The sequence below is a fragment of the Schistocerca serialis genome, chromosome 2, assembly GCF_023864345.2.
Source record: "Schistocerca serialis cubense isolate TAMUIC-IGC-003099 chromosome 2, iqSchSeri2.2, whole genome shotgun sequence".
Classification (NCBI taxonomy): Eukaryota; Metazoa; Arthropoda; class Insecta; order Orthoptera; family Acrididae; genus Schistocerca; species Schistocerca serialis.
This window is the reverse complement of record NC_064639.1, coordinates 129821893-129844525: the sequence shown is the minus strand read 5'-3', so window position 1 is coordinate 129844525 and position 22633 is coordinate 129821893. Positions and strand designations below refer to the sequence as shown.

Sequence of the window (22633 nt, the reverse complement as noted above, 5' to 3'; positions counted from 1 at the left end):
CACCTCCGCTTCTGGATGCTTTACTTTCTTTGCCAGGCAGTGTACTTGAATATATTTAGCGATTAACTCTCTAAAGCGCTGCTGACGCATATTGGTCGTTCCAGAATTAAATATGCTCGCAAAGAGAAACACTTGTACTGATCAGACGTGTGCAAGATTCACGACGATTTCCAGTCCACACGCTACGATTTGTCTGAACAGACGTGTTTTGAGTTGACTAGTTTGAGCAACTTAGTTCAAACCTCCAACTCCAACTTCCATGTTAGAGCACATGTGACTGCTGCGTAAAATTTCGCTCAGTGCGTTACGACCCGTCTACGTAGATACGATGTGCACAGATATTTGCGCAGACAGTTTGGTGTGTATAGACTGGCCTTTATAGCTGAATGGCAGTTAACTTTTTTGTCAGGCTTGCTTGCGTGACAGTGAGTCAGTAAGGTGTTCCCACAGGTTAGATGACTGACCATTGCTATGGCGGGGCAATACTTGTGCAAGTTTTCGTTGCCTATGGAGAGAGGATTTACTTGTGCATTATCGTAGCTTTGATCCAATGTTTACTGTCAATTTGCGTCTGCACGATTGCACGTGAGAATCGTTGCTGAAGATTTTTTACATTCAGATGGTAGCCATGTGATAAATATAACAAGAATGGCTCATTTATTTCATAAGATCGTGTGTATTGGCATTCGTCGGTAAGTTTTTGTTTTATAGCTAACGAATTTGAAGGCAATGTTATAAAGTATTAGCAAACGTACATTATTTTGATTCCCTCCTCGGTTGGGTGTTAAACGCTTATCTTCCAAAGTTTACGTAGATATTCTCTGCTAGCACACCGTTTCGTGTTCTCACATATCGCAAAGAACTGAACGTGCGTTATTTGGTTTTCGGTGTTGTATGGCAGCTATCACACAGTAGTCCATGTTCTGGTTGCCTCTAGTATCAGATGATAATAGTCTGTTAAATTTGACATTGACTCGAGGCGACACCTTCATTGTATCGATGACTGTGCAACTTTACAGAGAACTACATAGGCTATATAATTTGTTATAGTTTTCAACGATCCATGTATTTTCAGTGAAACTATTAAACATTCTGCCGCTCCTTTTATTTGTTCGTATTCTTGTTTTATTCATCATCTTCTGCCCTTTATCCATCGCTCACATTGTCTTCAAGACTTCTTCAATTATTATAATTTGCAATTTCACACATTATAATTTCTTGCCATGGTTTCCTGGTGTGATTTTTCTAATCTTCCATTAGAGCATAATGTAGATTTTTGATAGTGAGAAATTCGACAAACAATTTTGGTACTTCACTTTGTCTGGTTGTATGCATAACGCTTATCATTATATATATATCAGCCTTTGGCAAGCATACATAAAATACTGTGGTCAAGAGGAATGTTTGATCAGAGTTGTCAGCTTTGACTTGTGACATAATGCTAATGGCTGCTGTCATGCCACCTTTTCGTTCATATATTCAACTTTGTTGCTAGTTGGAATAGACAAAAAATATGAAAACAATACAATCTGGTTGTGATAGTTGATCTGGTCGTTTAGTCCAAGGTATAGGTTAGGTTGGAAGGTAATAATTTGGTTGTGAGTTCGTGAAGCCATTGAATGGGATGCAAAAAAAAAACGTTGTTGTGATGACAGACTGATCTGTAGCACAGGTCATTTGAAGAAAAAAAAAATAATCGCCTGTAATATACTTTGCATTTATAACAGTTTTATTTATTTTTCATTTGAACATTCAGCACAGTAGTATAAGACATTTCAGATGCATTACAAGTATAAATGAAACCTAAATAAAACATCTACAAACTTGGATCAAATTAGGCAAGCGTGAATTGAATTTTCAGTTCCCTCTGAAATCTTGGTTGTGGTAACACACTGATATGTGGTGCAGCCTGAGGTCTACGTTAGGGTGCAAGGTGGCAATTTGGTCAATAGTTGGCGAAGCATAAAATGTAATTATGGTTACAGTCTGATCAGTAGTGAAGCCTAGTGTTTACATCTGCACCATATTGAAAAATGCAAAAGGGGGGAGGGGACAACGCACAACTTTTACAATATTATCAATAGCACTTAGAAGGTACACTCAGTGTTCACCCATCATAATCATCATCATCATCATCATCATCTCTGATGTTTGTACAGGATCTGTTTTACAGTCACTGCTTTAGCTGAAGTCTTGAACAGGGAAAGTGCCACCCAGCAAGAGCACTTTTCTTCCAAAGTACACAGGTTAATGTGTATTCTGTGTATGCAGTTGGAGCATAGCATTAGATAGTCAGCAAGAGGTTAGAAAAGTGATGAGAGCTGAAACTGAAATCGTTTGGTAATCTTCACAGATTGTTTGACTTTACATTAGGTTATAATGTTTGACCTAAATACTCCAAAATGACATCAATATTTTACTGAGCGAGGTGGCACACTGGACTCGCATTTGGGAAGATGGTGGTTCAATCACGTGTCTGGGCATTCTGATTTAGGTTTTCGATGATTTCCCTAAATCGCTTCAGGCAAACGCCGGTATGGTTCCTTTGAAAGGGTACGGCCGTTTCCTTACCGATCCTTCCCTAATCTGATCGTCGTCCTCCCCCAAATCGATCAACCAACCAACCAACAATATTGTTTGTACTGTTGAGGAATGGCGGTTGTGGTGACACTGATTTGTAACACAGCTCAAGCTTTTTGTTAGGTTGGAAAATGACAGCCTGTGAATTGTCAATGCCAGCAGTTGTGGTACAAGAAGCCACTATTTCAATTATCGCAATGAGTACTGTGACAACAGATTGATAAGTAGCTTTTTTTTTTTTTTTTTTTTTTTTTTTTTTTTTTTTTTTCATCCATCATTCTACTGACTGGTTTGATGCGGCTCGCCACGAATTCCTTTCCTTTCCTGTGCTAACCTCTTCATTTCAGAGTAGCACTTGCAACCTATGTCCTCAATTATTTGCTTGACGTATTCCAATCTCTGTCTTCCTCTACAGTTTTTGCCCTCTACAGTTCCCTCTAGTACCATGGAAGTCATTCCCTCATGTCTTAGCAGATGTCCTATCATCCTGTCCCTTCTCCTTATCAGTGTTTTCCACATATTCCTTTCCCTTCCGATTCTGCGTAGAACCTCCTCATTCCTTACCTTATCAGTCCACCTAATTTTCAACATTTGTCTGTAGCACCACATCTCAAATGCTTCGATTCTCTTCTCTTCCGGTTTTCCCACAGTCCATGTTTCACTACCATACAATGCTGTACTCCAGACGTACATCCTCAGAAATTTCTTCCTCAAATTAAGGCTGGTATTTGATATTAGTAGACTTCTCTTGGCCAGAAATGCCTTTTTTGCCATAGCGAGTCTGCTTTTGATGTCCTCCTTGCTCCGTCTGTCATTGGTTATTTTACTGCCTAGGTAGCAGAATTCCTTAACTTCATTGACTTCGTGACCATCAATCCTTATGTTAAGTTTCTCGCTGTTCTCATTTCTACTACTACTCATTACCTTCAACTTTCTCCGATTTACTCTCAAACCATACTGTGTACTCATTAGACTGTTCATTCCGTTCAGCTGATCATTTAATTCTTCTTCACTTTAACTCAGGATAGCAATGTCATCAGCGAATCGTATCATTGATATCCTTTCACCTTGTATTTTAATTCCACTCCAGAACCTTTCTTTTATTTCCCTCTTGGTTGTTGTACATATTGTATATGACCCGTCTCTCCCTATAGCTTACCCCTACTTTTTTCAGAATCTCGAACAGCTTGCACCATTTTATGTTGTCGAACACTTTTTCCAGGTCGACAAATCCTATGAAAGTGTCTTGATTTTTCATTAGCCTTGCTTCCATTATTAGCCGTAACATCAGAATTGCCTCTTTCGTCCCTTTACTTTTCCTAAAGCCAAACTGATTGTCACCTAGCGCATTCTCAATTTTCTTTTCCATTCTTCTGTGTATTATTCTTGTAAGCAGCTTCGATGCGTGAGCTGTTAAGCTGATTGTGCGATAATTCTCGCACTTGTCAGCTCTTGCCGTCTTCGGAATTGTGTGGATGATGCTTTTCCGAAAGTCAGATGGTATATCGCCAGACTCATATATATTCTACACACCAACGTGAATAGTCGTTTTGTTGCCACTCCCCCCCAATGATTTTAGAAATTCTGATGGAATGTTATCTATCCCTTCTGCCTTATTTGACCGTAAGTCCTCCAAAGCTCTTTTAAATTCCGATTCTAATACAGGATCCCCTATCTCTTCTAAATCGACTCCTGTTTCTTCTTCTATCACATCAGACAAATGTTCACCCTCATAGAGGCTTTCAATGTATTCTTTCCACCTATCTGCTCTCTCCTCTGCATTTGACAATGGAATTCCCGTTGCACTCTTAATGTTACCACCGTTGCTTGTAATGTCACCAAAGGTTGTTTTGACTTTCCTGTATGCTGAGTCTGTCCTTCCGACAATCATATCTTTTTCGATGTCTTCACATTTCTCCTGCAGCAATTTCGTCTTAGCTTCCCTGCACTTCCTATTTATTTCATTCCTCAGCGACTTGTATTTCTGTATTCCTGATTTTCCCGGAACATGTTTGTACTTCCTCCTTTCATCTTCAGTTACCCATGGTTTCTTCGCAGCTACCTTCTTTGTACCTATGTTTTCCTTCCCAACTTTGTGATGGCCCTTTTTAGAGATGTCCATTCCTCTTCAACTGTACTGCCTACTGCGCTATTCCTTATTGCTGTATCTATAGCGTTAGAGAACATCAAACGTATCTCGTCATTCCTTAGTACTTCCGTATCCCACTTCTTTGCGTATTGATTCTTCCTGACTAATGTCTTGAACTTCAGCCTACTCTTCATCACTACTATATTGTGATCTGAATCTATATCTGCTCCTGGGTACGCCTTACAGTCCAGTATCTGATTTCCGAATCTCTGTCTGACCATGATGTAATCTAATTGAAATCTTCCCGTATCTCCCGGCCTTTTCCAAGTATACGTCCTCCTCTTGTGATTCTTGAACAGGGTATTCGCTATTACTAGCTGAAACTTCAGATTTTCTAGTTTCCCTACCACGTTCAAGCTTCTGACATTCCACGCCCCGACTCCTAGCATACCTGTAGTTAAGGATAGGTTTGGGGTGAGGCATCAGATTGTGAGTTGCCAGAGGAAATGAATGTAATACGAGGAACATATTTGCTACAGTTACTGAACAGTTCAAGTATTGAATTCAGCTGTGTATCAAGAGCCAAAGGTAGCTAAGGCAACATAAATGATACTCAGAAGAATGGGAAAGAAAATTGAGACTTTGTTAGATGATGATTACTTTGGCCTTAGGAACAGTACAGGCACCAGAGAGGCAGTTTTGACATTGCATTTGATAACAGAAGCAAGACTAAAGAAAAATCATGGTGCATTCATAGGATTTGTTGACCTAGTAAAAGCATTTGACAATGGAAGATGTACAAAGTTCCCCCTAAAAATAGATGTAAGCTTTAGAAAAAAATGGATGGTATACAATATGTACAATAACCAACAGATAACAATTTAATGGAAGACCAAGAACAAAGTGATTGAATTAAAAAGGGTGTAAGACAGTGATACAGTCTCTCATCCCCACTGTTCAGTATCCACATCATAGAAGCAAGGAATGGTTCAAGAATGGAATTAAAACTAAAGGTGAAAGGCCTCAGTGATAAGATTCACTAACAACATGGTTATTGTTGGTGAATGATTGGTAGCACCTGTTGAATAGCGTGAACAGTCTGATGTGTACAGAATATAAATTGAAGGTAAATCTAAGAAAGACAAAGAATAACAGAAATGAGATCAGCAATAAACTTAACACCAAAATTAGTAACCCCAAATTAGATGAAGTGAAGGAATTCTGCTTCCTTGGAAGCAAAATAATACGTGATGGAAGAAGCAAGAAGAATATAAAAAAGTAGACACACAGGAAAAAAAAGAGGGCATTCCTGACTGATAGAAATGTAGGCCTACTAGTATTAAACATCAGCCTTAAATTTGTAACACAGCTCAAGCTCTTTGTTAGGTTGGAAAATGACAGACTGTGAATTGCGAGTGCCAGGAGATATGGTACAAGAAACCGCCATTTAAATTTCATGGATTTCGAAAACATCGTTCTTGTGAAACACAACTAGTTCTTTATTTGCATGAAATGTTGAGCACTGTTGAAAAGGGATTTCAGATTGATTCCCTATTTCTGTATTACCAGAAGGCTTTTGAAACTGTACTACACAAGCGGATTGTAGTGAAATTGTGTGCTTATGGAATATTGTCTTAATTATGTGACTGGATTTGTGATTTCCTGTCGGAGAGGTCATAGTTTGTAATAATTGATGGAAAGTTCTTCGAGTAAAACAGAAGTGATTTCTGGCTTTCCCCAAGTTAGTGTTATATGCCCTTCGCTGCTCCTTATCTATATAAACAATTACGGAGACAATCTGAGCAGCCATCTTAGGTTGTTTGCAGAGGACACTGTCATTTATCAACTAATAAAGTCATCAGAAGATCAAAACAAACTGCAAAATGATTTAGAAAAGATATTTGTATGGTGTGAAAATTGTGATTTGACTCTAAATAACGAAAAGCGTGAGGTCATCCACATGAGTGCTAAAAGGAATCTGTTAAACTTCAGTTATATGATAAATCAGTCAAATCTAAAGACCATAAATTCAACCAAATACCTAGGAATTACAATTATGAACAACTTAAATTGGAAGGAATTCATAGAAAATGTTGTTGTGAAGGCTAACCAAAGACTGCGTTTTATTGGCAGGACACTTAGAAAATGTAACAGATCTACTAAGGAGACTGCCTACACTACGCTTGTCCGTCCTCTTTTGGAATACTGCTGTGCAGTGTGGGATCCTTACCAGATAGGATTGGCAGAATACATCAAAAATTTCAAAGAAGGGCAGCATGTTTTGTGTTATCGTGAAATAGAGGAGAGAGAGTGTCACTGAATTTGTACAGCATTTGGAGTGTACATCATTAAAACAAAGGCATTTTTCGCTGTGGTAGAATCTTCTCACAAAATTCCAATCACCAACTTTCTCCTCCAAATGCGAAAACATTTTGTTGACAGCGACCTACATAGGGAGAAACGATCACCATGATAAAATAATGGAAATCAGAGCTCGTACGGCACACTATACAAGATTAGAATAACAGAGAATTGTGAAGGTGTTCGATGAACTCTCTGTCAGGCACTTAACTGTGTTTTGTAGATTATCCATGTAGATGTAGATTGAGGAGGAAATATCTGAGAATGCTGATGTAGAGCAGAAAATAGTATGGGAATGAATCTTGGACTTTGGGAAAACTGAAAAAGTAGAGTTGCGAAGCCCTTGAGATGTTGGCTGTAGAAGGATGTTGAAAATTAGGAGGACTGACATAGTAAATGTGGAGAGGTTTTCTGCAGAATTGACGAGGAAATGAATTTGTGGGTAACACTGACAGGAAGAAGTGACAAGATGATAGGACATGTGTTAAGACATCAGGGAATAACTTCTATGGTGCTAGAGGGAGTTGCAGAGAGTAAAAATCGTATGGGAAGTTAGAGACAGGAAAATATTCACCAACTGGTTGAGGATGTTTGTTGCTACTCTGAGATGAAGACGTTGGCATGGGACAGGAAGTCATGCCAGAGCACATCAGACCAGTTAGGAGACTGATGGAGGAGCAAAAAATGAGCCATGATCCATAAAATTATTTTGGCCCTGGCAAATATCTTGCAAACTTTGGCCTAATGAGTTCTCTGTTTCTGAATACATTATGCATTTTGGGGTCATACTGATATCAGGATTTGGCACAATTATTTGAGCTGCCTTTTGCTCTCTGAGGGTACTTTCTATACCTCCATGTGGTCACATCACAGCTCATGGCAAATGCTGCCTATATTGTTTCACAAAGTGCACAAGTACCTGCATTGACTTTGTCAAGGAGGCAGCACTGCTATTGCTACTATGTCTATAAGATGCATTCTGCTTCCATCTCCCTTTTCGCAGTGTTACCACTCTATGAATTGTGTTTGAGGCTCCGCATGGAACTAGTGTTTCAAAATCTTGATTGTTCAAGCTGTGCTTAACATTTATGTTAGAATATTTGCTCCATAAGAAACAGCCCAGTTTCGTTGACTCTGCATTTTTGCTACTGTGAGTACAGTTTATTGAGTTGTAGAAGCCATTCTGGAGAGGAGGAAATTGAAGATAGCTTGAAATGGACAATACACATTTTTTAAAATTTATTTCTTACTTTGCTGTGTGTTCTCTTCCAGCTTCAGGATTACATTTCCGTTTTCTTTAGATATCAACAGTTTAGGAGTTACTGGTCTTTACAGTTGTAACAATTTCATTTATGCAACATGTTTTTTCACAGATACACAGATGACTGTGGAAACAATCTGAATGTGTTGCCAGTATTATACACAGCAAAACATTTGAGCTCTTTTCTTCATAGACATAAGACAGAAGATATTGTTCCTGAAGAGATTGTGATGGCTTGTCCAGATCAGAAGCTTCCAACAAGTGCCTCCTCCTTTCAGTGGTTGCATTCTGTAGCACCATTCTTCACATTAGATGGTGAGAAGGTATAGTAATCACTTGTCGGTGTTTGAATATATAATAAAATGTTGATTTGTAATATTGTGTAAGTGGAGATATTGCTTGTAGTTTGATTTTTATTAGAATGAATTGGTGAGAAGTGAGTGTTTGTTTATGTCTGTACAATGGGCTAATTAGTTTACAAAAATAACGAAACCTCCCAAAAGTGCACTTATGTGTTGCGTGTTGATGTTGGAAGTTCTTGAAGTTGGTCATAACCAGTGGGGTGACTGTATACATTAGCCAATAGAATTGTTGAATGATTTCTATTATCAGAATATACAAACTGATTACATTTGTTTTCAATGTGGGTGGTGGGAAGAAAACGAGTTGTGCTTACAGACTGGCTTGTAGCTTGAGGTCTAGGTTGGATAAAGATTATAACAGTTTAATTGAGAGTTGGTGAAGCCATTGAATGTGAGTGGGAAAAAACTAGGCGTGCTTATAGACTGACCAATAAGCGTAGCCCAAGGCCTAAGTGTGCTGGAATGTAACGTTTTGCATATGAGTTGGTGAAACTAATAAATCTCAACACAAAAATATTGTTTCCGTACACAGATGTGTAGTTTAGCCTGAGTTATACATTTGTCATATTGGGTGTTGAGGTTAAATTCTAATGCAATAGAACAAAATACCATATTATAAATTATGAAAAAGCAATCTTGATGGCTACCATCTGAACCATGATTTGTTGTATTCAGTTCCCATCTTTTGTCACGTGAGTCGTTACCAACCAACATCGGCATGCAATGCAAAAGCTGTAGATACAGTAAGTGCATTTTTACCTCAAACTGCATAGGTATAACAACTCTGTACAGAATCTCAGTTAAATTCGGTACATTGGACACTGAATAAATTCTAGGAACTGATCTACATTTTTGTTAGCCAGTAATAGCATGTTGTTGTTGTTGTTGTTGTTGTTGTGGTGGTGGTCTTCAGTCCTGAGACTGGTTTGATGCAGCTCTCCATGCTACTCTATCCTGTGCAAGCTTCTTCATCTTCCAGTACCTACTGCAGCCTACATCCTTCAGAATTTGCTCAGTGTATTCATCTCTTGGTCTCCCTCTACGATTTTTACCCTCCACGCTGCCCTCCAATGCTAAATGTGTGATCCCTTGATGTCTCAGAATATGTCCTACCAACCGATCCCTTCTTCTAGTCAAGTTGTGCCACAAGCTCCTCTTCTTCCGAATTCTATTCAATACCTCCTCATTAGTTGTGTGATCTACCCATCTAATCTTCAACATTCTTCTGTAGCACCACATTTTGAAAGCTTCTATTCTCTTCTTGCCTAAACTATTTATCGTCCACATTTCACTTCCATACATAGCTACACTCCATACAAATGCTTTCAGAAACGACTTCCTGACATTTAAATCTATATTCGACATTAACAAATTTTTCTTCTTCAGAAACGCTTTCCTTGCCATTGCCAGTCTACATTTTATATCCTCTCTACTTCGACCATCATCAGTTATGTTGCTCCCCAAATAGCAAAACTCCTTTACTACTTTAAGTGACTCATTTCCTAATCTAATTCCCTCAGCATGACACGAATTAACTCGAGTACATTCCATTATCCTCGTTTTGCTTTTGTTGATGTATACCCTCCTTTCAAGACACTGTCCCTTCCGTTCAACTGCTCTTCCAAGTCCTTTGCTGTCTCTGATAGAATTACAATGTCATCGGCGAACCTCAAGGTTTTTATTTCTTCTCCATGGATTTTAATACCTACTCCGAACTTTTCCTTTGTTTCCTTTATTCCTTGCTCAATATACAGATTGAATAACATCGGGGAGAGGCTACAACCCTGTCTCACTCCCATTCCAACCACGGCTTCCCTTTCATGATTCTTGACTCTTATAACTGCCATCTGGTTTCTGTACAAATTGTAAATAGCCTTTCGCTCCCTGTATTTTACCCCTGCAACCTTCAGAATTTGAAGGAGAGTATTCCAGTCAACATTGTCAAAAGCTTTCTCTAAGTCTACAAATGCTAGAAGCATAGGTTTGCCTTTCCTTAATCTTTCTTCTAAGATAAGTGGTAAGGTCAGTATTGCCTCACATGTTCCAACGTTTCTACGGAATCCAAACTGACCTTCCCCGAGGTCAGCTTCTACCAGTTTTTCCATTCGTCTGTAAAGAATTCGTGTTAGAATTTTGCACCTGTGACTTATTAAACTGATAGTTCGGTAATTTTCACATTTGTCAACACCTGCTTTCTTTGGGATTGGAATGATTATATTCTTCTTAAACTCTGAGGGTATTTCACCTGTCTCATTCATCTTGCTCACCAGATGGTAGAGTTTTGTCAGGACTGGCTCTCCCAAGTTTGTCAGTAGTTCTAATGGAATGTTGTCTACTCCTGGGGCCTTGTTTCGACTCAGGTCTTTGAGTGCTCTGTCAAACTCTTCATGCAGTATCATATCTCCCATTTCATATTCATCTACATCCTCTTCCATTTCCATAATATTGTCCTCAAGTACATCGCCCTTGTATAGACCCTCTATACACTCCTTCCATGTTTCTGCTTTCCCTTCTTTGCTTAGAACTGGGTTTCCATCAGAGCTCTTGATATTCATGCAAATTGTTCTCTTTTCTCCAAAGGTCTCTTTAATTTTCCTGTAGGCAGTATCTATCTTACCCCTAGTGAGATAAGCCTCTACATCCTTACATTTGTCCTCTAGCCATCCCTGCTTAGCCATTTTGCACTTCATGATGATCTCATGTTAGAGACATTTGTATTCCTTTTTGCCTGCTTCATTTACTGCTTTTTTATATTTTCTCCTTTCATCAATTAAATTCAATATTTCGTCTGTTACCCAAGGATTTCTACTAGCCCTTGTCTTTGTACCTACTTGATCCTCTGCTGCCTTCACTATTTCATCCCTCAAAGTAACCCGTTCTTCTTCTACTGTATTTCTTTCCCCCATTCCTGTCAATTGTTCCCTTGTGCTCTCCCTGAAACTCTGTACAACCTCTGGGTCTTTCAGTTTATCCATGTCCTATCTCCTTAAATTCCCACCTTTTTGCAGTTTCTTCAGTTTTAATCTGCAGTTCATAACCAATAGATTGTGGTCAGTGTACACATCTGCCCCTGGAAATGTCTTACAATTTAAAACCTGGTTCCTAAATCTCTGTCTTACCATTATATAATCTATCTGATACCTTTTAGTATTTCCAGGGTTCTTCCATGTATACAACCTTCTTTCATGATTCTTAAACCAAGTGTTAGCTATGATTAAGTTATGCTCTGCGCAGAATTCTACCAGGCTGCTTCCTCTTTCATTTCTTAGCCCCAATCCATATTGACTTACTATGTTTCCTTCTCTCCCTTTTCCTTTTATAATTCCAGTCACCCATGACTATTAAATTTTCGTCTCCCTTCACTACCTGAATAATTTCTTTTATATTTGTAGTAGCTTACCCGTACTCCTATTTTTTTATTCATTATTAAACCTACTCCTGCGTTACCCCTATTTGATTTTCTATTTATAACCCTGTATTCACCTGACCAAAAGTCTTGTTCCTCTTGCCACCGAACTTCACTAATTCCCACTATATCTAACTTTAACCTATCCATTTCCCTTTTTAAATTTTCTAACTTACATGCCCGATTAAGGGATCTGACATTCCACACTCCGATCCGTAGAACGCCAGTTTTCTTTCTCCTGATAACAACGTCCTCTTGAGTAGTCTCCGCCCGGAGATCCGAATGGGGGACTATTTTACCTCCGGAATATTTTACTCAAGAGGTCGACATCATCATTTAATCATACAGTAAAGCTGCATGCCCTTGGGAAAAATTCTGACTGTAGTTTCCCCTTGCTTTCATAGCATATGAGAATTAATTCAGGATTCATTGTTACATGAGCTTTGTAACAACACTGTAACAAGAAATTACAGTTTTGAAGATCAGTAAGAAACAATGAAGTCATCTTGGAAATAAATTGCATAGCAAACTTGGAAATACCCTCAAAATAATACAAACTATAGGACTCTTGTCTGTTATAGGTCTTTTAACAAACATGCAGCACTCAATAATTTGAGACATAATATCTCATGGAACATGCTGCTGCTGCTGCTGCTGCTGCTGCTGCTGCTACTACTACTACTACTAGTACTGAAATCCGATATGTTTCTTGAAAAAATTCAAATATTTATTTTTACTCATTTGGTTTTTGGTCTAATTAGTTGTACTAATCAAGGTCTAAACTCAATGTACCAGAGCCATCTCCAGTGATTGCTAAACACCATGCAACTAGTTTAGAGGTAACAGTTTAAGTCTTAATCTCACAATCTCACATTAATCAATTTCAAATGAGCAAGGACAAATCTGCTAGAATCAAAATTAGACATTAATGGTTAAACACTAAACGAAATACTGAACCTAAACTTCTTTTTGGTCAAACTGGATAACAAACTGAACCTGATTCAACACATTGATAAATTATTCAAGAAACTTAGTTTTTCTGCTCGAAGCAGTATCTCTCACAGTGTTATCCTCATAACAGGAGCGTTGTCTTATTTTACATGTGTTCTCTCCTGGTTTTCTTAATAGAATTATTCTCTGGAGCACTGCAACTAAAGTAAATAAAGTACACGAGTAGCCATTAAAATTAATAAAATTAAAAAATCAGGAACGAAAGCAAATAATGAAAATTCAGTTGTCATGCTTATACAGTATAGTAGGAAGAATATCTTTGCAAATCTGAAGGTTATTGGGGATATACAGGTGTGAAATTTAGTACACAGGTCTGTCACCTCTGGCGACAACAATATCGATAACCCAGCTGGGCACTAAGATGAACTGAGTGATACTGGTACGTCATTCCATACTTCTTAAACTCACAAGGGAACCTTCCCATTGCACCCCCCTCAGATTTAGTTATAAATTGACACAGTGGATAGGCCTTGAAAAACTGAACACAGATCAATCGAGAAAACAGGAAGTAGTTGTGTGGAACTATGAAAAAATAAGCAAAATATACAAACTGAGTAGTCCATGCGCAAGATAAAGGCAACATCAAGGGCAATGTGAGCTGAGGAGCGCCGTGGTCGTGTGGTTAGAGTGAGCAGCTGCAGAACGAGATGTCCTTGGTTCGAGTCTTCCCTCGAGTGAAAATTTTACTTTCTTTATTTTCGCAAAGTTATGATCTGCTCGTTCGTTCATTGACATCTCTGTTCACTGTAATAAGTTTAGTGTCTGTGTTTTGCGACCGCACCGCAAAACCATGCGATTAGTAGACAAAAGGACATGCCTCTCCAATAGGAACCGAAAACATTTGATCGCAAGGTCATAGGTCAACTGATTCCTCCACAGGAAAATGCATCTGATATATTCTATACGACACTGCTGACAGCATGTGCGTCACATGAGAGGACTATGTTGTCAACCCACCTAAATTGCACACTTGGCGAATGGGTAAAAAGATTCTACCTTTCCCGATTTAGGTTTTCTTGTGGATGTGATAATCACTCACAAAAAAGTGATGAAAACATAAGAGTTTGTCAGATAACCTGCAACAAATGAATGCAACAGTTTCACAGTTGCACGGTTTTCCCAGTGCTCTGTCAAAACATATGTTTTTTATGTTTTCAAATGTTTCTGTGTGTAGACCATCAAATCCTGCATATGTCCAAGCAAATCTGAACATGGCCTGGAATTTTGGAGAGCGAAGTTGATTATGGGTGAGTGCCTGAACTTTGATAATTGTCTGAAAATAAAAAATTAAACTTTTCACTCGAGAGAGGATTTGAACCAAGGACCTCTCGTTCCGCAGCTTCTCACGTTAACCACGGGACCATGGCGCTCGTAAGCTCACACTTTCCTTGATGTTGCTTACCTTGCGCATGGACTACTCAGTTTGTATATTTTGCTTATTTTTTTCATAGTTCCACACAACTTCTTCCTGTTTTCTTGATTGATCTGTGTTCAGTTTTTCAAGGCCTGTCCCTGTGCCAACTTATAACTGAATCTGAGGGGGGTGTGATGGGGAGGTTTCCTTGTCAGTGCCAAAGTTCATCAATGATAGTGGCTGGTGAATGGTGATGTGCCAGTCTCTCAGCAACCCATGATGAGATGTTTTCATTGGGTGAGAGATCTAGAGACAGTGCTGACCAGGTAAACATTCGAATGTCCTTTGTGCCGTCTTGCATTATCTTTTAGAAATGCTTGAAGATGGGCATTGCCACCAGCCATAACACATCAAAAACCTATTGGTTGTTGTACAAATTATAAGCTATGTGAACCAGAGGCAATCATGTTGCATACCCAGTGGCACCATGTACCATCAGACTTTGTGCTAGACCCATATTTTATTTATTTATGCAAGTATTTAACTTGACAAAATCAGGGTCTTCAGGCTCTCTCTTACATCACATCAGAGATCCGAGTGAATAACCATTATGTGTGCAGTACGTGACCAATAACAGGGCGCTTGGTGAATAGGAACCTACATCCGGAAATGTACCATTCCCTTTCTACGATGGTTTCAATTCAGATGTTTAACTCGTCCATTTCTGCTTTAGGAATTAGACATGACGCAGTACATTAGCAGGCAACAATTCGAAAGGAAACATAAAAAAACCCATTTATTACTGAAGTTCATTTGTTTGTATTAATGCTTAAACATTGTGTTTACAGTATTTCAAAACAAAAAAGAACCCAGCTTATGGTATGTGCAGAACAGTACTGATGCATTACAACGGTGGCTTGATGTGGCGACCACCAATGCTGTTACAGACAGTGTACCTATGAAGCATGTTCTGATACACACTCACCATGCCACCCGGTGCCTCTTTAGTTTCTAGTGCAGTGGCCAGAACTTGTGCCAGCAGATCTTCCTCTGTCCCTACAGGAAACTTGTAGGTTGAACTTTGCATGCTACCCCACAAGCAATAGTCCATAGGAGTTAAATCTGGTGTTCTGGGCAGCCACGCGCTTGGATCGTCACAGCCACTTGGTTGGATCACCTCTGCTTATCCATCTTTCACCATACGAGGGCTATGCCGAAAGTTTTTAGCAGAATGTGTGAAAAAAATTTATTTGCAAAAAATGTTTACAACTTTTCAAAATACTCTCCATTAGCTTGTATACATTTTTCCATTCTCTGAAACCACTTAGAAAATGTGTCAGTCCAAACTTCTTTTGGGGTGTTACTTAGTGCACTCTCGTAAGCTGCAATGGCCTCTTCATCTGATGAAAACTGCTGCCCTTGAATTTTTTCCGTAGTCTTAGGGAACAGAAAGAAGTCACAGAGGGCCAGGTCAGGTGAACAGGGGGGATGGGGTAACATTCGCACTTTTTCCTTCTCCAGAAAGTCCATCGTTCTGGCAGCCCTGTGCGCAGTTGCATTGTCACGATGCAGCAGAAGGTGCCCACTCTTGGACTTTGGATGCTGCGACTTCCACGTGGTGATTGACTGTACGACGTGTGTCCAAGGTCACAGAGGTGAGATGCCCGATCTTTGTGAAAAAAGTTGCCACCATCTTTTTTCCAGAGCTCCGACTTCGTTGAACTTTTGTGGGTGGTTCCTCCCCTGGAAAGCACCACACAGAAGACTGTCTCTTCGTTTCAGGGTCATAATGGTAGACCCACATTTCGTCACCTGTGACGATATTGTAGGTGTCTTGGGACTTCCCTTCATTGAGTTTTTCGAGCATGAAACGACACCAGTCCACTCTCGCCTCCTTTTGGCTTTCTCTCAGGGAATGTAGCACCCAACGGGCACATCTCTTAGTAAGCCCTAAGTGACTATGAAAGATGGTCTGTGCTGCTGTTGATCCAATATTTAGGGTCCCTTCAATGTCACAAAATGTAAGATGTGGATCTTCTTTGATCGTTTTCCTCACAGCATCAATGTTTTCAGGAGTCACAGCTGTTGCTGGCCGACCGGGACGAGGTTCGTCTTCAATTGACTGCCGACCCCTCGAAAACTCGCGAAACCAATTTCCAACTGTGGCCCTAGAAGGGGAAGCTTCACCAAAAACACGCAGCAAAGAAGAATGGCATTCTTCGGCACTTAAATCCTTTTTATAATCGTCAAAAATCATGGTGCGAAAGTCGCAGCACGGCAGCTCCATCCTCCACTGTCTATGACTCAGCACTGCCTGTGCTTTCTTACCGCACTGTGGGGAGATCACCGCAAGCCAGGGGCTGCGCGCAATCGTCCCAAGGTCAAAAAACATCACTCTTTCGAATGAAAACAACCTGATTGTCCTCTGCCTTACGGTTTACGGGCTGCTAAAAACTTTCTGCATAGCCCTCGTATCATCTCTTGAGATGTTTCCAAACCACATGTGAGATAAGTGAGGTGGTGCACCATTATGCTGAAGCAACTTTTCATGATGGACATTCAGAGGCACAGCTTCCAAGAACAGGTCCAATATGTTTTGTAGCAAGATCAAGTGTGCAGGGCCAGTTAGCTTGAGTGGAAAGAGGTATGGCCCAGTCAGCTGACCATTCAGAATTCCTGCCTACACGATAATATGAAACTGGTTCTGAAATCCCTGAATGTGCATGGCACGAGGATTTTCGTCTGCCCAGACATGGCTGTTTTGTGAATTCAGAACACACTTCCTAATGACCTTACATTCATCTGTGAACAGAACTTGATGTGGAAATGGTAATGTGTCAATGTAGTGGTGCAGAAACCTGTTGAGGAAAATCGGTTGGACTCATAGTGTGTACCTTTTATAAGTGGTACAGATGTAATTGTTGCTCACACAGAATGTCCTAGACATACTGTCACTAACACCCATTGCACGCTCAATTATTTGAGTACTCGTTGACACGCTCTCTTCAACACGATGCAGTGCATCTTCTTCAAATTCGTGTGTGCAGCATTGCCATGGAGCAACAAATTCTACCTCCTCATGGTGAAGCTGTGTATTTCAGAGCTGCTGCGTAACTTTGGCAGAAAGTTTGTATGATGGCATGCTACATTGTGGAAAACATATGTGATACAGATGACTATCAGTTCTTCCATTGCCTTGAGCAGTGCCGTACATAAGGAGCATGTCTGTGTATTCAAAAAATGTGTACCAAACCATGTTTACTGTATCAGAGGTGCACTGACAGCACTGACATTGAATAAGTCTCCCAACAAGCCAGACATTATATGATGTCAGGTGACTGACTGACATAGTAGGCATCACCCTGTTTGCCATATTGTGTACCAGGTCTAGCAGGCCTGAGACTTTTCACTTTCCCTCAGCAGAAATTTACACATAACTCATCTGAATTAAAACTGCTGCAGAATGGAAGTGGTATGTTTCTGGACATGGGTTCCTATTATTCAAAATATTATACACTCACTGCCATCTAAAAGTCCTACAAGTTTGTAAAGGAGTTTTCAAACACCCTGTAATGATGATTTGTTAATAAGATTAACATTCCTTAAACCCCATATATTTATAATTTTGTTATACGGGGTGGCACATGAAAAACCAGGCCCGAGTACTAGACTGCCCATTGTCGCCCACCAGTTATCTACTTTATCAAAGCTGTTGCTTCAATTAGCTTATTTGTTATTTCTTTATTATCTAATTATTACATATATATCTGTGTGTTGTTGTATCTGCTTATGACAATAATTCATGTGTAATTGACTAGTAGTCTCTACTTGCAGCTGGTTTTTTGTGTGCCACACTGTAGAATACGAATAATGACATCTAGCAGAAGTGTGTGACAGTAGTATAGGAGAAATCAATGTTGAGAAGTCATTGACTGGTCATAGGAAGAGTGAGAAATAATAGGGTTAGATTAGCAGTTGAAATGGAAGAAACAAAACAGATACAGAAATGGATGAGGAAAGTGTGAGTGGTTTGAAAGAAAACAGCCAGGATATGCTGAGAGGGAACCTATGCCAGTGATAACAGCTTTAATCTCCTTTCAAATGCAGAGTGGTTTTGGGTAAGACACAGATTACAGAGTAGTTTGTTCCACATTCATATGGCTGAAACAGAGGATGATGTGGAGAAATATTTAGTGTTACACAAAGATACGACTGGACATGACCCGTTCTGGTTGTGCAGTTATGAAATAATGACAGGTGGTTAATATCTGAGAAGTTATATTGAAGGTGCTAGTGCTAAGACCCCCCCATGAACCATGGACCTTGCCGTTGGTGGGGAGGCTTGTGTGTCCCAGCGATACAGATAGCCGTACCATAGGTGCAACCACAATGGAGGGGTATCTGTTGAGAGGCCAGACAAATGTGTGGTTCCTGAAGAGGGCCAGCAGCCTTTTCAGTAGTTGCAGGGGCAACAGTCTGGATGACTGACTGATCTGGCCTTGTAACACTAACCAAAACGGCCTTGCCATGCTGGTACTGCAAACGGCTGAAAACAAGGAGAAACTACAGCCATAATTTTACCCGAGGGCATGCAGCTTTACTGTATGGTTAAATGATGATGGCGTCCTCTTGTGTAAAACATTCCGGAGGTAAAATAGTCCCCCATTCGGATCTCCGGGCAGGGACTACTCAGGAGGACATCGTTATCAGGAGAAAGAATACTGGCATTCTATGGATCGGAGCGTGAATGTCAGATCCCTTAATCGGGCAGGTAGGTTAGAAAATTTAAAAAGGGAAATGGATAGGTTAAAATTAGATATAGTGGGAATTAGTGAAGTTCGGTGGCAGGAGGAACAATACATGTGGTCAGGTGAATACAGGGTTTTAAATACAAAATCAAATAGGGGTAATGCAGGAGTATGTTTAATAATGAATAAAAAAGTAGGAGTATGGGTAAGCTACTACAAACAGCATAGTGAACGCATTATTGTGGCCAAGATAGACACGAAGCCCACCCCTACCACAGTAGTACAAGTTTTTATGCCAACTAGCTCTGCAGATGACTAAGAAATTGATGAAATGTATGATAAGATAAAAGAAATTATTCAGGTAGTGAAGGGGGACGAAAATTTAATAGTCATGGGTGACTGGAATTATAAAAGGAAAAGGGAGAGAAGGAAACATAGTAGGTCAATATGGATTGGGGCTAAGAAATGAAAGAGGAAGCTGCCTGGTAGAATTTTGCGCAGAGCATAACTTAATCATAGCTAACACTTGGTTTAAGAATCATGAAAGAAGGTTGTATACATGGAAGAACCCTGGAGATACTAAAAGGTATCAGCTAGATTATATAATGGTAAGACAGAGATTTAGGAACCAGGTTTTAATTTGTAAGACATTTCCAGGGGCAGATGTGTGCACTGACCACAATCTATTGGTTATGAACTGTAGATTAAAAGTGAAGAAACTGCTAAAAGGTGAGGATTTAAGGAGATGGGACCTGGATAAACTGACAGAACCAGAAGTTGTAGAGAGTTTGAGGGAGAGCATTAGGAGGCGATTGACAAAAATGGGGGAATGAAATACAGTAGGAGAAGAATGTGAGGCTTTGAGAGATGAAATAGTGATGGCAGTAGAGGATCAAGTAGGTAAAAAGTAAAAGGGTTAATAGAAATCCTTGGGTAACAGAAGAGATATTGAATTTAGTTGATGAAAGGAGAAAATATAAAAATGCAGTAAATGAAGCAGGCGGAAAGGAATACAAATGTCTCAAAAATGAGAACGACAGGAAGTGCAAAATGGCTAAGCAGGGATGGCTAGAGGACAAATGTAAGGATGTAGAGGCGTATCTCACTAGGGGTCAGATAGATACTGCCTACAGGAAAATTAAAGAGACCTTTGGAGAAAAGAGAACCACTTGTATGAATATCAAGAGCTCAGGTGGAAACCCATTTCTAAGCAAAGAAGGGAAAGCAGAAAGGTGGAAGGAGTATATAGAGGGTCTATACAAGGGCGATGTACTTGAGGACAATATTTTGGAAATGGAAGAGGATGTAGATCAAGATGAAATGGGAGATATGATACTGCGTGAAGAGTTTGACAGAGCACTGAAAGACCTGAGTACAAACAAGGCCCCCGGAGTAGACAACATTCCATTAGAATTACTGGTAGCCTTGGGAGAGCCAGCCCTGACAAAACTCTACCATCTGGTGAGCAAGATGTATGAGACAGGTGAAATACCCTCAGACTTCAAGAAGAATATAATCATTCCAATATCAAAGAAAGCAGGTGTTGACAGATGTGAAAATTACCGAACTATCAGTTTAATAAGTCACAGGTGCAAAATACTAACGCGAATTCTTTACAGACGAATGGAAAAACTGGTAGAAGCTGACCTCGGGGAAGGTCAGTTTGGATTCCCTAGAAATGTTGGAACATGTGAGGCAATACTGACCTTACCACTTATCTTAGAAGAAAGATTAAGGAAAGGCAAACCTATGCTTCTAGCATTTGTAGACTTAGAGAAAGTTTTAGACAATGTTGACTGGAATACTCTCCTTCAAATTCTGAAGGTTGCAGGGGTAAAATACAAGGAGCGAAAGGGTATTTACAATTTGTACAGAAACCAGATGGCAGTTATAAGAGTCAAGGGTCATGAAAGGGAAGCCGTGGTTGGAATGGGAGTTAGACAGGGTTGTAGCCTCTCCCTGATGTTATTCAATCTGTATATTGAGCAAGGAATAAAGGAAACAAAGGAAAAGTTCGGAGTAGGTATTAAAATCCATGGAGAAGAAATAAAAACCTTGAGGTTTGCCGATGACATTGTAATTCTATCAGAGACAGCAAAGGACTTGGAAGAGCAGTTGAACGGAAGGGACAGTGTCTTGAAAGGAGGGTATACATCAACAAAAGCAAAACGAGGATAATGGAATGTACTCGAGTTAACTCGTGTGATGCTGAGGGAATTAAATTAGGAAATGAGTCACTTAAAGTAGTAAAGGAGTTTTGCTATTTGGGGAGCAACATAACTGATGATGGTCGAAGTAGAGAGGATATAAAATGTAGACTGGCAATGGCAAGGAAAGCGTTTCTGAAGAAGAGAAATTTGTTAACATCGAGTATAGATTTAAATGTCAGGAAGTCGTTTCTGAAAGTATTTGTATGGAGTGTAGCCATGTATGGAACTGAAATGTGGGCGATAAATAGTTTAGACAAGAAGAGAATAGAAGCTTTCAAAATGTGGTACTACAGAAGAATGTTGAAGATTAGATGGGTAGATCACACAACTAATGAGGAGGTATTGAATAGAATTCGGGAGAAGAGGAGCTTGTGGCACAACTTGACTAGAAGGGATCGGTTGGTAAGACATATTCTGAGACATCAAGGGATCACACATTTAGCATTGGAGGGCAGCGTGGAGGTTAAAAATCATAGAGGGAGACCAAGAGATGAATACACTGAGCAAATTCAGAAGGATGTAGGCTGCAGTAGGTACTGGGAGATGAAGCAGCTTGCACAGTATAGAGTAGCATGGAGAGCTGCATCAAACCAGTCTGGACTGAAGACCATAACAAACAGTGCTAAGACTCTGAAGAATTAAACAGAACTTGTGAAATCACATCACATGTCAGTGTCTAATCTCGTCCTGTCTAACTGAGCATAGGGGGACCTGCTGTGTTCAAGCAGTTGAATGTTTCATGCACGTATCTTATCCAAGAATTTATAGTTAGCCTGAGGTTTCTGGTGTTTTCACTATTTGCACTGTGTTTGACTACATCAGAGTAGTTAAGATTTAGCAAAATTAAAGAGTGCACTAATTTTTCATTAATTTGAGGTGGAAACAGCCTTCTAAATTTTTGGATTGCATGTAGGCAGGAGAGATTGCAGCATGCTACAACTGTTTATTCTTACCAATTTAGATGCTCATCAAGATTATACCAAGGTGTTATATTGTTTTCTGAAGTGATAATTGGATGCCATTATGAATTGTTGGAGTAACTAACCTACAAAAAGTCCACTGATCAATTTTTGGTATGATACAATATGACCTGTGACTTCTTAGGATTTCTCTTAAGACTCAGGTTTTGTGCCCATCATGACACTGAACAAAGACTGTTATTCGTACCTGATACAGCGGCAGCAATATTCTTAGTGCTGACACTTAGATACAACTGGATGTCATTACTATGGAAGTGGGAGTTACAAGAAT

At 39.7% G+C, this 22633-nt stretch overlaps 1 protein-coding gene across 6 annotated transcripts in view; it reads left to right on the top strand.

Annotated features, from left to right (window-relative positions):
* The first annotated feature begins 513 nt into the window (after window positions 1–513).
* LOC126456821 (CDP-diacylglycerol--glycerol-3-phosphate 3-phosphatidyltransferase, mitochondrial) overlaps window positions 514–22633 on the top strand; it is a 123685-nt gene continuing 101565 nt past the window's right edge. For 2 of the 6 annotated variants that reach the window (XM_050092618.1, XM_050092619.1), the window contains exons 1-2: window positions 518–692; window positions 8404–8614. In XM_050092618.1, coding sequence (XP_049948575.1) covers window positions 649–692; window positions 8404–8614 — 255 coding nt within the window. In that variant the 5' untranslated portion in view covers window positions 518–648. Of the gene's footprint in view, window positions 693–8403; window positions 8615–22633 lie in introns of those variants that run through there. The other 4 variants (XM_050092621.1, XM_050092620.1, XM_050092622.1 and 1 more) reach the window with 4 other exon arrangements.